At 58.3% G+C, this 14,398-nt stretch overlaps 8 protein-coding genes across 8 annotated transcripts; 4 read left to right on the top strand and 4 right to left on the bottom strand.

The window, feature by feature from the left end:
- Nucleotides 1-1,286: 1,286 nt before the first annotated feature.
- On the top strand, nucleotides 1,287-2,882 carry SPBR_07106 (cytochrome p450 monooxygenase; the record flags this gene model as incomplete). Its single annotated transcript, XM_040765360.1, has 1 exon — nucleotides 1,287-2,882. The coding sequence occupies one exon, from the start codon at nucleotides 1,287-1,289 to the stop codon at nucleotides 2,880-2,882; it is 1,596 nt and encodes a 531-aa protein (XP_040617757.1).
- Nucleotides 2,883-3,162: 280 nt separating this feature from the next.
- Nucleotides 3,163-4,225, bottom strand: SPBR_08993 (uncharacterized protein; the record flags this gene model as incomplete). The annotated part of the gene is made up of 2 exons (XM_040767119.1): nucleotides 3,163-3,537; nucleotides 3,812-4,225. The coding sequence occupies 2 exons, from the start codon at nucleotides 4,223-4,225 to the stop codon at nucleotides 3,163-3,165; spliced, it is 789 nt and encodes a 262-aa protein (XP_040617756.1).
- A 339-nt stretch (nucleotides 4,226-4,564) lies between these two features.
- On the top strand, nucleotides 4,565-5,423 carry SPBR_07719 (uncharacterized protein; the record flags this gene model as incomplete). Its single annotated transcript, XM_040765973.1, has 2 exons — nucleotides 4,565-4,630; nucleotides 4,689-5,423. The coding sequence occupies 2 exons, from the start codon at nucleotides 4,565-4,567 to the stop codon at nucleotides 5,421-5,423; spliced, it is 801 nt and encodes a 266-aa protein (XP_040617755.1).
- Nucleotides 5,424-5,562: 139 nt separating this feature from the next.
- Nucleotides 5,563-6,246, bottom strand: SPBR_07847 (maleamate amidohydrolase; the record flags this gene model as incomplete). Its single annotated transcript, XM_040766101.1, has 1 exon — nucleotides 5,563-6,246. The coding sequence occupies one exon, from the start codon at nucleotides 6,244-6,246 to the stop codon at nucleotides 5,563-5,565; it is 684 nt and encodes a 227-aa protein (XP_040617754.1).
- Nucleotides 6,247-6,805: 559 nt separating this feature from the next.
- Nucleotides 6,806-7,911, top strand: SPBR_07494 (uncharacterized protein; the record flags this gene model as incomplete). The annotated part of the gene is made up of 2 exons (XM_040765748.1): nucleotides 6,806-7,770; nucleotides 7,845-7,911. The coding sequence occupies 2 exons, from the start codon at nucleotides 6,806-6,808 to the stop codon at nucleotides 7,909-7,911; spliced, it is 1,032 nt and encodes a 343-aa protein (XP_040617753.1).
- A 132-nt stretch (nucleotides 7,912-8,043) lies between these two features.
- On the bottom strand, nucleotides 8,044-9,600 carry SPBR_07134 (major facilitator superfamily transporter multidrug resistance; the record flags this gene model as incomplete). Its single annotated transcript, XM_040765388.1, has 1 exon — nucleotides 8,044-9,600. One exon carries the CDS (start codon nucleotides 9,598-9,600, stop codon nucleotides 8,044-8,046), a length of 1,557 nt encoding a protein of 518 aa, XP_040617752.1.
- A 1,204-nt stretch (nucleotides 9,601-10,804) lies between these two features.
- On the top strand, nucleotides 10,805-12,352 carry SPBR_08978 (uncharacterized protein; the record flags this gene model as incomplete). Its single annotated transcript, XM_040767104.1, has 1 exon — nucleotides 10,805-12,352. The coding sequence occupies one exon, from the start codon at nucleotides 10,805-10,807 to the stop codon at nucleotides 12,350-12,352; it is 1,548 nt and encodes a 515-aa protein (XP_040617751.1).
- Nucleotides 12,353-12,490: 138 nt separating this feature from the next.
- On the bottom strand, nucleotides 12,491-13,498 carry SPBR_07590 (dihydrodipicolinate synthetase family protein; the record flags this gene model as incomplete). Its single annotated transcript, XM_040765844.1, has 1 exon — nucleotides 12,491-13,498. One exon carries the CDS (start codon nucleotides 13,496-13,498, stop codon nucleotides 12,491-12,493), a length of 1,008 nt encoding a protein of 335 aa, XP_040617750.1.
- Between the last annotated feature and the right edge of the window lie 900 nt (nucleotides 13,499-14,398).

Genomic DNA, 14,398 nt, shown 5'->3' with positions numbered 1-14,398 from the left:
ATGGAGGGACAGGAGGGCGTCGTCTGTTGGTCGGGTGAGATTGTTTCAGCCAGGGTGGGTAACGACCAAAACCAACAGGCAGAAGGGGTGAGGGGACAAAAGAGACAAAATAAAAACAAAAAGGTTCAAGATTGAAATGCTATAAACGGTTCGCTCCTCGTGTATATGTAAACCATCGACACCAGGCAGCTAACGAAGCCCAAGAGAGCCCCTGCTGGTTCGGCGGAGAAGACTGAAGGAGACACGAGGGAAATGAAGACGATCACAAGAGAAAGGCAAAGAGGGAAAAAGGGAACACGGGAACGAGGGAGAGAGGAGAGAGGAGAGAGGAGAGAGGGAGAAAGGGAGAAAGAAAGAAGGTAATGGGACGCCTCTCGATCCAGGCCAGACGCCGCTGAAGAAGAGGAGGTGCGAACCATTGTCTCATCCAAGTCCTTGTTCCCCTTCCGGCAGGCAAGAATCCGTACGGAATACCGACAAAACGAGGCAGAGCCAGCACGGGCAGGCGCAACCCCACGGCGATCTCACTGAACGGCCTAAGAGGGACCCATTGTTTGCCTGCGCGCCCGCTGCTAGCTCGCCGTGGCGGGGCAAGCTGGCTCTGGACAGCGCACTTTGGTGTGCGACATGCGGTGTATTGCGACGTCGTAGTGTTGTATTGTACTGTGGTTTTGGGGCCCTCTGCCGGAACCCTTGCCGGAACTGGTGGCGCGGCCACACCGGTCGAGCCTGCCCAGACAGAACCAAGACGTTCCCCGTTCGTGCTAGCGTTATCGCCGTAGCCAGCCTCTGCAGCTCCTCTGCTGTCCAAGTCCCCAACCCGCACCAAGCTCTCTTGGGCTTCTTGGCTGTTGCCGGCGGCAACGGGATTTGCAGGCAAGTGCAGTGCAGCAGGGCCCCTGCCGCCCTCTCGTCCTTTTGTCATCGTAGCGATTTTTACGTCAATCTCACAGCCATCACCACTTTTCTCACCGCTGCCCTTGCGAGCAGACTGGCCAGCCACCGTCATGTCATATCCGAGCCGCGACGGCGGCATCCTTTACGGAATGCCAAATACCGCTTGAGCGAGAGCAACAGACGACGAGCGGTCGCCAAGGGCCAAATCAAGCTCGAATCAAGATCGACATATCAAGCTCAAATAGCAAGCTCGCCGCGTCAAGCGCAGCACACCTAGCTCGACACACCAAGCTCACACTGCAAGCTCATGCACCAAGCTCGGCACATTTGACATATATTCACAACGACACCCACCAGTCCCCTCCTCAAAACGTGCCAAGACCTTTCCCATGGCCGTAGGCTCAACCATCGTCGCGGGTGTCGCAATCTTGCCGCCCAGCGCGTATGCGTTGCTGCTCGTGCTCGCCCTTGCCGGCGTGGCCGTGCACCGCCAACTTGCTTATCGGCGGCGTCGTGCCGGCCTTCCTCTACCTCCCGGACCGCCGGCTGAACCTGTCCTGGGCCACCTCCGCGTCATCCCGGCGGCCAACCCCGAGTACACCTACATGCAGTGGAGCAAGGAGTACCAGAGCGACGTGCTCGGCTTCCACATCCTGGGCCAGCCCATCGTCGTGCTCAACAGCGCGCGCGCCGCCATCGACTTGCTGGACAAGCGCGGCGCGAACTACGCTGACCGCCCGCGGTTTGTCCTGTTCGAGGCCATGGGTTTCAAAAAGACGCTAACCTTTTTGCGCATGGGCCCTGCGTTCCGCCTGCACCGTCGCATTCTCCAAAAACGCTTCCAGAAGAGCGCCATCACGGTCGACCAAGACCTGCAGACGCGCGAGACGCACCAGATGCTGCGCGGCCTGCTGGCGACACCCGACCAGTGGGAGACGGTGCTGCGCCGTTTCGCGACCGCCGTTGTCCTGGGCATTGGCTTCGGCATCGGCATCCACTCCGACGCGGACCCGTACATCCAGATGGCCGAGGACGCGTCCTATGCCCTGGGCCACGGCGGTGCACCGGCCGGCACGCCCGTTGATTATTTCCCCGGGTTGCGGCTGCTGCCGAACTGGATGGTGGACCGCTCGCTGCGGTTTGCGCGCACATGGCGCTGGGCCATCCGCCAGCTGCACGAGGCGCCGTACCACGCCGTCGTGGCCTCTTCGACCGCCACCGCGGCCGACGACGGCGCGCAGGCAAGCAGCCTGATTCACGGCCTGCTGGCCCAGCGGCAGTCGCAGCTGCGCACGGGCGCCCAGCCGGAGTTGAGCGAGGACGACATCAAGGGCGCCGCGGCGGCCGTCTACGCCGCCGGCCAGGACACGACGTGGGCCACGATGATTGTTTTGATTCTCAACCTCATCCGCAACCCAGATGTCCAGCGGAAAGCACAGCGCGTGCTCGATGACGCCCTCGGCGACCGGCTGCCGACGTTTGCCGACCGCACGCGGCCCGAGCTGGAGTACATTGAGCACATTGTCTCTGAGACGCTGCGGTGGTGCCCCGTGTCGCCCGTCGGCGTGCCTCATCGCACCGTCGCCGACGATGAGTACAGGGGCATGTTCATCGCCGCCGGGGCCTATGTGTACGCCAATGCGCGCGCCATCACGCACGACCCAGCCGTCTATGCAGATCCGGACGCATTCGTGCCCGAGCGGTACGCCCGTGGTGAGCCGCTGCCCGTCGGCCAGTTCGGCTTTGGACGGCGTGTCTGTGTGGGCCAGCACCTGGCGCAGGCGAGCGTGTGGATTGCGGCAGCCTGTTTATTAAAGAGCTTTACCCTCAAGGCAGCGCTCAACGACGATGGCGACGGACAGACGACGAAGCCCGACTGCGAGGTGAAGCTGACCTATGGTTTGACGAGCCACCCAGAGCGATTTGGCTGCATTTTTGAGCCGCGAGGAGACGTGCAGAGTCTAGTGGAACGGGCGGTTGTTTGAGGGGATGAGTGAATGATGACTGGGTTTTTTAAATAATGATGCGTGGCATTTTCAAAGACGGCAAGATATGTTGAATTTCATAGCGATAGTGTATTCATTGATAAATGACAAAGAAAAATATCATGACTGGACATCAGTTGATCAATTTCGTAATGAAGCGAGAAACGAAAACATTTAAGGCAAAATTTGACAGGGTCAGACCGGCAGGTCGCTGTTAACCTCCTTTAGCCGCTGTATGTCGCTCACTGTATCCCTGAACTAAACGAGTGCACCACAGCACTTACACCAACCAAAACGGGCCCGTATCCCAAAGCCTGTCGCCGTTGTCATCCACAAGCTCCTCGCCAGACTGGTCCACCCAATACACGCCTCCGGTGACTGGGTCGACCTTGCGCGTACATCCAAACGGGCTGCTCGTAGAGGTCCCATCTGCCTGCCGCCAATGGGGCTTTCCAGAGAAAAAAGTGCAGCTCTCGGCAAGGGTGTTGTTGATGGGCGTATTGAAACGCCGCATGCCCTGGACCCGCCGAAATCCCTGCACAAGCAGGCGGTAGAACGCATAACGAATTGGCGTGCCACCGACATTGTCTCGCGGGAATACCCAACAGTCAACGGTGCAGTTGGTCAAGATATCCTGTGGCTTCGAGATACGGAACTGCAACATCAAAAAGGTTGTGTTGTCGAAGCAGAAGATTTGTGGGCAGTTGTATTTGTGTGCGTAACTAAATTGTTGAAGATAGTATTAGCGTTTATTATAACGTATCGGATAGAATAGTAATAAGAGGGGGGGATATAAACTTCACTGACCCTCTGAGCTCGCGAGAGAACTGTGACTGCACATTGTCTAAATTTCCTTCTTGCCACGCGACCCGGCGTATGATGTTTCTCTTGAACTCCCCGATTGCTATATTGGGCCTCTCTCGACCAACCTCGAGGCCTTGGACAATGTACGAGAAATCCACCCGTTCGCTCCCGTGTGGTGGCGGATGGTGGCTGGTCTGTGTCACGATTGGGTATCGGTGGAAGGCCGGCAGTAAGACATTAGACACCTCGTTATGAAACCAAGAGATCCCATCTTCTTCAGAGTAGAGTCGGTAGCGTCTAACGTTCGGTCGGCGGGCCACTTGCTGCATACGAAGTACATCATCGTCATTCTCCGGTGCAAAGACGTCAAAGTTGGCCGTGACCGTGAACATGTCGGCGTTCATGTAAGTGTGCACACGTAGCTTCTTTATGGGAAGATAACTGTGTGTCCAAGCCTTATTGCTCTGTGACATCATGTCGGTGGCCTCATCGACAGGTGCCGGGTGCTCGTTGACGATGACTCCAACAGTGGTCGCCATATTGAAACGTGGTTGCTTTGAACACAAGACGTTCACGAAAAGCAAAACAAAGAAAGGAAAACGAAGAAAACAACAAAGTAGGAGCTTCATCGTGTTTACAGTTGCATTAGGCAACAGCCGCCCCCAACTCTGCGGTATTGCTGTTGACGCACGGGGAAGGAGCCGTCGAATCATACCGTACTGTTTTTTTCAAGTGTCGTCACGTGATACACATTACCGTCTCTTAAATTTATCACGCGTCGTTAAGGGGTAGAATTCCTTTTTTAAAATGCAGAAACGACACTACGGCAGAAACAAAAATCAACCGCGCAAAGCAACAACCAAGACTATCGAGGCAAAATGGGGCGGCGCGACTCTGATTCTGAAGAGTACGTTGAGCCTGGCACGTACCCGCGCATGATTCAGGTATGTTGGTTGACCGACAGCTCCCTGGCATCCTATCCCAGCTAACGACGACTTTAAGTTTAGGCTCGGTCTGAGCCGGATCCATGCCAAAGCAGACTTGTTTCACACAGTCTTCCCGCACGTTCTCGATCTCACTATTGTCCCGCGACGTTGGTACGGCCTGGTCCGGCGCTGCACGGCATGGCTGCCGATGTCGTTCCAAGCCGTGGTCCGCCGTCTATGGCCCGGCGCATTTTTGCCTTCGCGTGTGGTCCTTAAAAAGTTGTCCCGACCAACAGAGTGTCGGACGGAGCTCTTTGACAACGAGATCGCCATGTACAAGCATCTACACGCCCTCCAAGGCAAAATCATACCCGAGTTTTACGGCGAGGGGTCGATCCGAGAAGACAACGGCGAGCGTAAACGTGCCATTGTCTTGTCGGTAGTCGATGGCGTGGTTGCTAACTTCCAAGCCGTTCCCATCCCCATGGAGGAGTTCAAGCGACGTTTAGGTGTGGCTCATGGGGAGATGCTACGGCATGGTGTGGCATATGATGACGTTCAGCTGAACAACGTCATATTACAGGAAGACGAGAGTGGTGGTAATGGAGACGGACGTATCGTCTTTGTGGATCTGGAGCATGCATTTCTCAGCGAACCAGAACACGCGGAGCGACGTGCAATAAACCTTATTATGGACTATGGCTATCGCTATCGGGATTGTCTCAAAAACTGGGAAAACAGGCAACGGGATGGCTATCGCTATCGGGATTTTCTCAAAAACTGGGAAAACAGGCAACGGGATGGCTGGTGACCCTAGTTCAGCTCGTCATGTCTGTTCGATTGTCTGGGGATGGTCATCTTAAAGGCAAAGTTTACGAGTTGTGGTAGGACACAGAGGGTCAACCAAAGAAACAAATTCAATGTAAATGACGTGAGATATATGACTGTCATCATAGCGAAATACCTTGTATCCAACCCTTCCTCAACCTGCCGAGTGCTTCCTCTTCTGTGACGACGTCAGCGTACTTGCTGTCGAGATCAAACAAGTTGGCGTCCTGGATGGCCTTGGAGCGGTCGCCGCAGGCCGAGGCGACGACCATGGGCCGGAAGCCGCTCTGCATGGCGTCGAGGGTGGACGCGCGGACGCAGCCGCTGGTGCTGACGCCGCAGACGACGACGGTGTCGATGCCCTGGACGGCGAGCTCGGTGGCGAGGGTGGTGCCGAAGAAGCCGCTGGCGTAGCGTTTCTTGACGACAATGTCCTTGGGGCGGGGCGTCAAGGTGTCGCTGACAAAGTCGGCGAGGCCCTGCCTGTTCAGCTCGCTGCCCGCCTGCCACACCGCGAGCGTCTTGGCCTTGTGCCAAAAGAGGCCCGCGTCCGCCATGTCCGGCTGGGTGTACTCGACGACGGTCCAGGCGACGGGACAGCCGCCGTCGCGAGCAGCGTTGACCAAGCGCTCGGCACTGGCCGGGACGCCGACGGCGTCTGGGTTGGCGGACAAGTCGAGCGGCGAGCCGGGGGTCCAGTAGGCCTTGCAGATGTCAATCAACAAGAGGGCAGGCCGCTTGCCCCAGCCCATGCGGCGGCCGTAACCCGAGGCAGCATACGACGCGGCGTCCTGGTGGTCGTCCATTGGACGGAGGCGGTGATTGTGGGTGTGAGGTACGATGGTGTGGCGTGAACAGTGATGAAGGTGTGACGTTAATGCTGTGTGGTGTCGTCGTTCACAGGGCTGTAGGTTTAGCGGGCCGCAGTGGTTTTAGTGCTGGAGGCTGGTGTTGTAGCGGCCCACTGTGACAGGTGTCTCGCTGCAGGTGGGGCCTTTAGCGCAAGCAGCCCACGATACATGCTCCCGGCAATCGCCCGGCAAGTTAACTGTCCCATTTCCATTTCCTGACATTGTCTTTCGACGCCCACTTCTTGTTATCACCCACCAACTGTCAAGGCAGTCAGGAGGCGTAATCTGTTTTTTTTTTTTTTCTTAATTTGTTTCGTTTTTTCTAAATTGGTTGGTTTTCATTGGATTTACTATGTCTGTTGCAAAATTGTGCTCTTGATTCATTTGTGGCTTTTATTTTCATTATTTGGACTTCATCCCATGCTTTCACAGTATTGACACGTCGTTTTCAATTCACGCATACCACATTTCACCCATCACCCATACACCCATACACCCATACCTCCCATGCAGCATGTCCCGCCAGATCTACCAGCCACTGCACCCAGCGGTCCGCCCACTGCTCGACCCGCAGTATGTGGCATTCCACGATGCACACATGCAGTATGTGCAGCAAGACGACTCCAAGGTCTGGGATGGCAGTGCGCGGACCAAGCCGTCCTTACCGCCGGGTACGCTGGATGTGGTCCCAGTGGGGTCGACAGAGGACATTGACGTGGCGACACTGAACGGCAAAACCACGTTTCCGATGCGTGTGTTCCGGCCGTCTTCATCGTCGCCATCGCCTTCGTCGACATCGTCGTCGACTCCTCCTCCAATCTTCGTCTGGTGCCACGGTGGCGGCTGGGCGATTGGCAGCGTTGCGAGCGAAAACGACTTTTGCACGCGCGTCTGTGAAGGCGCCGGCGTGATTGTGTGCTCGGTGGGCTACCGTCTGGCACCCGAAGACCGGTTCCCTGCGGCGGCGGACGATGCCTATGCAGCTCTGGTGTATGCATCGTCCGACGAGGGTGGGAAGCGTATCGGGGGCGACCCGGCCCGAGTGGCGGTGGGAGGAACGTCGGCTGGGGCGACACTGAGCTGTGTCGCTGCTCTGCGGCAGATTGAGGCGCTCGGCACCAGCACGTCACCGCTCCGCGGCTGCCTCTATATTGTCCCCGTGGTGGACAACACGGCGACGGTCGAGACAGCATGGCAGCCAAACGCAACGACCGCGCCGTGGCTGACACCCGGCCGGATGCTGTGGTACCGGCGAATGTACATGCCTGACGAGAGCGATTGGTCCCATTGGCATGCGTCACCCAATCTAGCACCGCGTGAACTCCTAGAGAAGCTGCCCCAAACTTGGGTGGCCGTGTCCGAGCAGGACCTCTTGGCGCCAGAGGGTATAGCTTTTGCCAAGCAGCTGCAGGAGCTAGGCGTAAAGACGGAGCTGCAGGTGCTCCAAGGCTGCACACATTCGGTCCTGGCCTTGGACGGGTGAGTTTGTTTCCCGTTTTCTGTTTCCCGTTGTGGGACTACATGATTTATTGACCACTACTAAAAAACAACAGAGTCATGGACAAGGGGAAGAAGCTGGTTGAGGATGCTATTGAGGCTGTTCGGACGTTTTTCAAATAATGGGACGTGCTGAACGGCATGATTTTATGTAATGCTATTGGGACGCGCTACCGCTATATTTATATCTATTATATATATCTATTATATATCCCCGGCTATATACTTTATTACAGTCATTGTTGTGCTGCACGCCTACTCCCCATCCACCTCCTTCTGTGCAGCAATCTCGCGCGCGCGACGCCATCTGCTGCCAATCTTGATTTCGGCGTACATGAGCACAAGCATGGTCGCACTCACGAGACCCCAAAAGACATAGGTCCAGCGGTACGAGAGCGTGGTCGTCATCCTGTCGATGACGGCGACCAGCACGGTGGCGAGGAGACACCGGACCAGATTGGTGCAGGCGGTGGCGGACGAGCTGCGGGACTGCAGGACGTCAATCATGAGCGTCATGGTGGTGTTCAAGATGGAGATGGAGGTCCACCCGAGGACAAACTGGAGGATCAAGGCGACGGCGATGTGGGCGCGGTACTCGAGGCAGAAGCCCCAACCAAAGACGGCGGCCGTAAAGACGACCAAGTGGATGGGCATGGTGCGCAGCCGGGCGTATTCGCGGGGAAAGTCGGCCGGGTTGGCCAGCGATGCCGGTGGGAACGTTTTCTTGACACGGGCAAAGTCCCAGTCGAGGAACTTGCCGGTCGTCGTGCTGCCGACGATCATGCCGCCGCCGGTGGCCAGGTAGCACAGGCCGATGGAGGTCTCGTCGAGGAACGGGTAGATGGTGGCAAAGGACGACGAGATGGTGGCCGTCACGGTGTAGTTGATGCTGTAGACGACGCCGGTGAAGAAGAGCGTCATGGAGATGTCCGGGTACAGAAAGATACCAAAAGGGTTGGCCGACACTTTACGGGCGCTGGCCGGCGTTGGTGGATGGTTTCTGGGCACCGTCTGGCCATGGCGGCCGACAACAGGCACGAGCGGCCGGTAGACGCCCGTCAAGGCCACACTACCGTTGCCGGCAATGCTGCGCATCGTCTCCGGCAGGAAGAGGATGACCAACAACAGGCAGACGGCGGCCATGACGACCAAGAACCAGAAGATGTACCGCCAGCCCAGCCGTTGGCTGAGGACGCCGCCAATCGCAGGGCCAATGCACGGCGCCAGCATCGGGCCCAGGTTGAAGTACCCAAAGTAGCCGCCGCGCTCTTCGGGCGTGGAAATGTCGCCAATGACGCCGGCGCCGAGGGCAATGGTGCTCGCACAGCCAGCGGCTTGTAGCAGACGGAGGACGATCAGCAGCCAAAAGGCCGACGTCGGGCACAGTGCGAGGCCAATGCAGGAGGCGATGAGGATGGTGAGGCACGCCAAGAAGACGGGCCGCCGGCCGTAGCGGTCGCTCAGCGTGCCCCAGAGCATAGGCGAGACGCCTTGCATCAGCAGGTAGGCGGTGACGGTCTGGTTCATGGCTTCGGTCGAGACGTGGAAGACCTTGGCCAGCGTCGGCAGGGCGGGAAAATAGATGTTGGCGGGCAGCGGGCTGTACAGGCCCGTGACGGCGACGAGGCCGACCATGGCCCATTTTTCGTTGCGGGAGTAGACATGGTAGGGCGGGGGACGTGGTGGTGAGGCATCCAAATCTTGCAGGACGCCGTTGGGGGTGAGGGCATTTGGTGGCGACACATTCTCGAGGTCCAGCCTTTCAGTGTCCGTATTGACGTCGACCGGTGCTTGTTGGATTGGTTCTGCCATTATGCGCCATTTCGTGGCGTTGAGATGTGATCTAAGTGTGATCCTGTGGTGATCCTGTGGTGATCAGTGGGATCCGAATGGTGATCCGAGATGCAATTGAGCCGGCGACGATGACGGGAAATCAAATAAAAAGAAGACTCAACTCGACAATTCTGAATAATTCCAAGCGGATCAAACAAAACAAAACAAACAAATGGCCCTTCGCCGAACACGGAGAAGAGCAAAATGCACAGGAAAAATTAAACTGCATTCGGCTACAACTCAAATCGAAAGAAGTCGCCGACTCGCCGTAATTACATTCCCGCCGCAGTGGAGTCGGCACCTGCTATTACAGCCTGCGAGCCTATTTTCAGTGGGCCCGACTGCATCGCCGGCAGTCCTCAATCGGTGGTCGTACCTCGACATCATCTGTGTTATTCCCATTATTCCCATTCTCTGGCGATGTATGTCGTGCATCGTACTTTATCGTGATTTTATCCGTGCAGTTGTCTCTCCTACGAACTCCAATTGGCCAATCAGTTGATGTGGGAAGTCGAATGTAAGAGTGTGCTATTTGCTTCTGCCTTTGTAGTGGATTTGTCCCTGTTAGCACTACCCATTGTCCACTGTTAGTTGCCGGAGACGCTTAACGGACAAGGTAAGAATTGACATTTCTAATTCGTAATTACGCCAAGGGTCAATGGCCAGCTACGCGGTAAAAAATCAAGGCGAGCCTGGCTCCTCCCAAGGGATGGCCAGCCGGCAACTCACCAAACCTTACCGTAGCGAGTGCCATAGCACCGCGCAATCGGAGCCGGTCCACTACTAGACCCGAGTCCACCAATCGCCAACGGCGGAAGCGCAGTTTGACCCACTGTTATGATTGTCGACAATCGCTTTGTGGTGTCCAATCTTTTCCATGTCTTTGTCGGAACTATCTTTTTTACATCCCATCCGCCCCTGAGATACCAACGTCCGTGTTGTTATCCCACGCGACCGACACAGACTGCGTCACATTTGCTGTTGTCGGGCATATATCAGACGGTGCTCGCAGCCAGGGCAATGTCCAGATTGGGTAGTTAAGTCATCCCATCAACCGAATCTACAGCTTCCGATTCGGACGACATTACATTCCCGAGTCGACGCTTTCCGCTCTCCGCTCTCCGCGTTCATCGCCCATCGCCTACGACCCTCTCCTCCCTGTGAACTCGCCTCCATCCCTCCCATGGACGCCGACGTCGAAGCACGCGGCGCTTCCGCGCCTCCGCTCAAGTCGGAGAAGGACGCCGCCGATGCCCACGATCCGTCCTTGTCGTCCTCTACCGACAACATGGCGGCTGCCGACGACTCCTCGGCCGCGGCGCACAAGCCCTGGCACAAGCGCGCCATCGCGTACTTTACGGCCAACACGATGGAAGCGTCTGCGCAGGGCCCGACGCCGCTAGAGAAGCGCACCGACCGGCGGGCGTACACGGGCTTCACGCTGTGGTTCACGCTCAACTGCAACATCCTGCCCATCACGTTTGGCATGCTGGGCCCCGAGTTTGGCTGCTCGCTGCGGGACAGCGCCCTCGTGGCCCTCTTCTTCACGCTGCTGACGGCGCTGGCGCCCGCGTACTTCAGCACGCTCGGTCCGCAGACGGGCATGCGCCAGATGATGCAGGCGCGCTACTCGTTTGGGCGCTACATTGTCAGCATCCCCGTGCTGCTCAACATGGCCACGCTGACGGGCTTCTGCGTCATCATGGTCGTCATCGGCGGGCAGTGCCTCACGGCCGTGAGCGGCGGCAGCCTGAGCCCGTACGTGGGCATCGTCGTCATGTCCCTCGTGGCCCTGTTTGTCTCCTTCTGCGGCTACAAGGTGCTGCACGTCTACGAAAAGTACTCGTGGGCGCCGGCCCTGCTGGCCATCGTCGTGGCCACGGGCTGCGGCGGCAAGCACCTCAAGGAGCAGACCGCTGTCGATGCGTCCCCCGCGGCCGCGGTCGTGTCTTTTGGCATGGTCGTGGCGTCGTACATGCTGCCCTGGGCCGCCATTGCCTCTGACTTTTTCACCTACGTCGACCCCCGCGTCCGGCCGCGGACCATTTTCTTGTCCTCGTACGCCGGCCTCGTGCTGTCCACCGTGCCGCTCATGACCCTCGGCGCCGCCATTGCCGGCGCCCTCGCCAACGTCCCGGCCTGGAACGACGGCTACGAGGCCAACATGGTCGGCGGCGTCCTGGACGCGATGCTGCAGCCGGCCGGCGGCTTCGGCCGGTTCATGACCGTCCTGCTGGCCCTGTCGCTGATTGGCAACACCTCGGCCACCTCGTACGCCATCACCGTCAACTTCCCCATGCTCGTGCCCGCCCTGGGCCGCGTCCCCCGCCACCTGTACGCCGTCTTCCTGGCCGCCGTCGTCATCGGTGTCGGCATCGGCGCCTCCAAGGACTTTTACAACAACCTCAACAACTTCATCACGCTCATTGGCTACTGGGCCGCCGCCTTTATCGCCGCCTTTTTGGTCGAGCACCTGTGGTTCCGCCGGGGCGACTGCCGCAACTACGACCCGCGAGACTGGGACAGCGCCGGCCGCCTGCCGCTGGGCATCGCGGCCATCTGTGCCGGCCTCTGCAGCGTTGCCCTCATCGTGCCGAGCATGTCGCAGGTCTGGTACGTCGGCCCCATTGCCGAGACGACGGGCGACTTGGGCTTTGAGTTTGCCTTTGTCGTCACCGCCCTGCTCTACGGGCCCTTCCGCCTGCTCGAGAAGAAGCTGTCCGGGCGGTAGTCCACGGAGCATGGCTATGCACACACACATATATGTTGCCATCTATTGTATATTTTGTTTGATGTTTTATACTTGTATCTTGTTATATATCGAGTCGCCATAGACAAACACACCACAGCCTCCCACCGCCCACGTCTCCTAAATGACATCAGGCAGCGACTGCTCGTACTTCATGTAGTCGGCAATCTCGGCGCACAGGTCGTCGGCCGCGTCCTGGGCGATGGGCACCATCGGCAGCCGTGGCGCGCCGCCGTAGCCGTGGTAGTGGTCCAGGACGGCCTTGAAGCCGGGGATGGCGCGCTTGGTCAGGCTCCAGTCGGCTTTGGCCAGTGCTTGTTGCGCGGCACGCGCCCTGGGCAGGTCGCCCTGCACGGCCAAGTTGTACACCTCGACACAGGCGCGGGGGACGATGTTTGCTGCGCCGACAATGGCGCCGGTGCCGCCGACGACGACGGCGGGCAGAATGCAGTCGGCGACGCCGGAAAAGGCAAAGTAGGGAGACGACGAAGGCGACGCCGTTGTCGACACGTCGGACACGGTGGCCGGGATGTCGCTGATGACCCGCGCCATCTTCCCCACGCTGCCGCACGTAAACTTGGTGCCGACAATGTTTTTGTGTTGCGCCAGCCGCACCAGCGCATCCGAGTCCAGGTCGAACCCGCCCGCCGCCGCCGGGTAGTTGTACAGCACGACCGGCAGCGGGCTGGCGTCGGCCACGAGCGCAAAGAACCGCTCAATGCCTGCGGGGCCCATGCCGCCGCTGCCACCGCCGACGAACGCGGGCGACAGGATCAGGACGGCGTCGGCGCCGGCCGTGGCGGCATCGCTGCAGAGACGGAGGGTGCCGCGGACGGAGTTGGCCGACGTGCCGGCAATGATGGGCACAGACGCAAACCCGGCGGCGTCCAGAGCCCGCCGTGTAATCGCGACGACGTCGGCGCGCTCGTCGCCATCGAGCAGGGCGGCCTCGCCATTGGAGCCGTTGCAGACGAGGCCCGTGCAGCCTGCGCGGACGAGACGGACGGCGTGCTTAGCAATCGTGGCGGCGTCGAGAGCATTGGGCGCTTCACTCGAATCTAAACCGGTGGTGGACGTAAAGAAGGTCTGTGTCGGGGCGTAGATGCCCGGGACGAGTGAGCGGACCATTGCGGGTGGGTTGTATCGCTGAGATTGTGGGATTCTTGTGAGTACAAGTGTCTGTGGTAATGTTGAGGTAGAACTGTGCCGTGCTCCTCGCAATGTTGATTATAAACTACTTCCTTGCTTAAAGAGTGCACCATCAACGACTGATTATATGCCACTTGGAGAGCTCATCGCAGCTTGCCATTTCGAGGTCTGTCTGCAAAGCCTCGCGCCTCACCTCACAGTAGAGTATTCGACCCTACGCCGTAGTCGGGGTTTCTTTCTTCTCTTTCTTTTTTTCCCTCCATTTATTTCTTTCCGCCCGCAACGCGAGAACTGCACAGTCAACCGTTCTTCCCCTTTATTTCCATATCCGTCATCCATGCTGCCATGGCTCCCAAGATGATCATGCTCGCCAGACAAGCAAGCAAGGTCGTGCCTGCCGGGGTGCGGCGCCACGCACCCCTGCTAGTACTTCTGTCCTGCAGCGTAGCCGTCGCGTGTAGGCGGCACGGGGAGCGGGGGAAGGCGGCGCGCTGGTGGTGTTTACAGTTAGCGGCTCGTTGGTGTGGATGGTGGAGACGGACGACTCCGAATTGGCGGCGCTGCTATGAGGTCCTCCGGCTGTCCATTTGATCGTCCTACGGAGACCTTGCTCACAGTGGGCTCTCGCCTCTGCCGTCGGTCTTTATTGCTCCGCTGTCTCCATGGTCGCAGCGATTGCTTTTGGCTGTTGGAGGCACAAAAGCCAGAGCTCCGAGACGTGGACCGTTTTGACGAGGTAGATGCTTTGAGGTCGTTTGGGCGTGTATGGTCTACTTGCTGTGCCTCTATTAAAACATATTCGCTCCATTACTTTTCTGTTCGTTTATCTATTTTGTCTACTGTTTATTATTTGATCATTTTTGTTCTGTGTCTTGTCCA

Source organism: Sporothrix brasiliensis (assembly GCF_000820605.1).
Source record: "Sporothrix brasiliensis 5110 chromosome Unknown Cont20, whole genome shotgun sequence".
NCBI lineage: Eukaryota > Fungi > Ascomycota > Sordariomycetes > Ophiostomatales > Ophiostomataceae > Sporothrix > Sporothrix brasiliensis.
The sequence above is the reverse complement of the archived record's forward strand: the minus strand, read 5'-3'. Positions and strand labels throughout refer to the sequence as shown.